Source organism: Buceros rhinoceros, unplaced genomic scaffold (genome assembly GCF_000710305.1).
Source record: "Buceros rhinoceros silvestris isolate BGI_N320 unplaced genomic scaffold, ASM71030v1 scaffold29340, whole genome shotgun sequence".
NCBI classification, from domain to species: domain Eukaryota; kingdom Metazoa; phylum Chordata; class Aves; order Bucerotiformes; family Bucerotidae; genus Buceros; species Buceros rhinoceros.
Window position 1 is genome coordinate 1 of NW_010388318.1, and position 201 is coordinate 201.

At 63.7% G+C, this 201-nt stretch overlaps 1 protein-coding gene across 1 annotated transcript in view; it reads left to right on the forward strand.

Moving 5' to 3' along the window:
* Window positions 1-18: 18 nt before the first annotated feature.
* Window positions 19-201, forward strand: part of CHTF18 (CTF18, chromosome transmission fidelity factor 18 homolog (S. cerevisiae)) — a gene marked incomplete at both ends in the record, with an annotated part of 4564 nt that continues 4381 nt past the window's right edge. Inside the window, one exon of the mRNA XM_010145583.1 lies at window positions 19-185. Within this exon, the coding sequence (XP_010143885.1) occupies window positions 19-185 (167 nt within the window). The remainder of the gene's footprint in view (window positions 186-201) is intronic.

Here is a 201-nt window from a genome sequence, read left to right on the forward strand (position 1 = left end):
TGACCCGCTCCCCGAGCTGAGTACCGGCCTTCAGCCAACGACGCTTCTCCTCTTCCTCCCGCCCCCGTGTCTCTCTCAGCCCCGAAGCCGAAGCGACAGCGCCTGGAAGCGGTTAAGAAGCTCAGCTTTGGGGCAGGTGATGAGTTGGCTCCTGATGTCCTCTGGGATGGTGGCCCAGAGGCACCGTCTTCTCCCCCGACT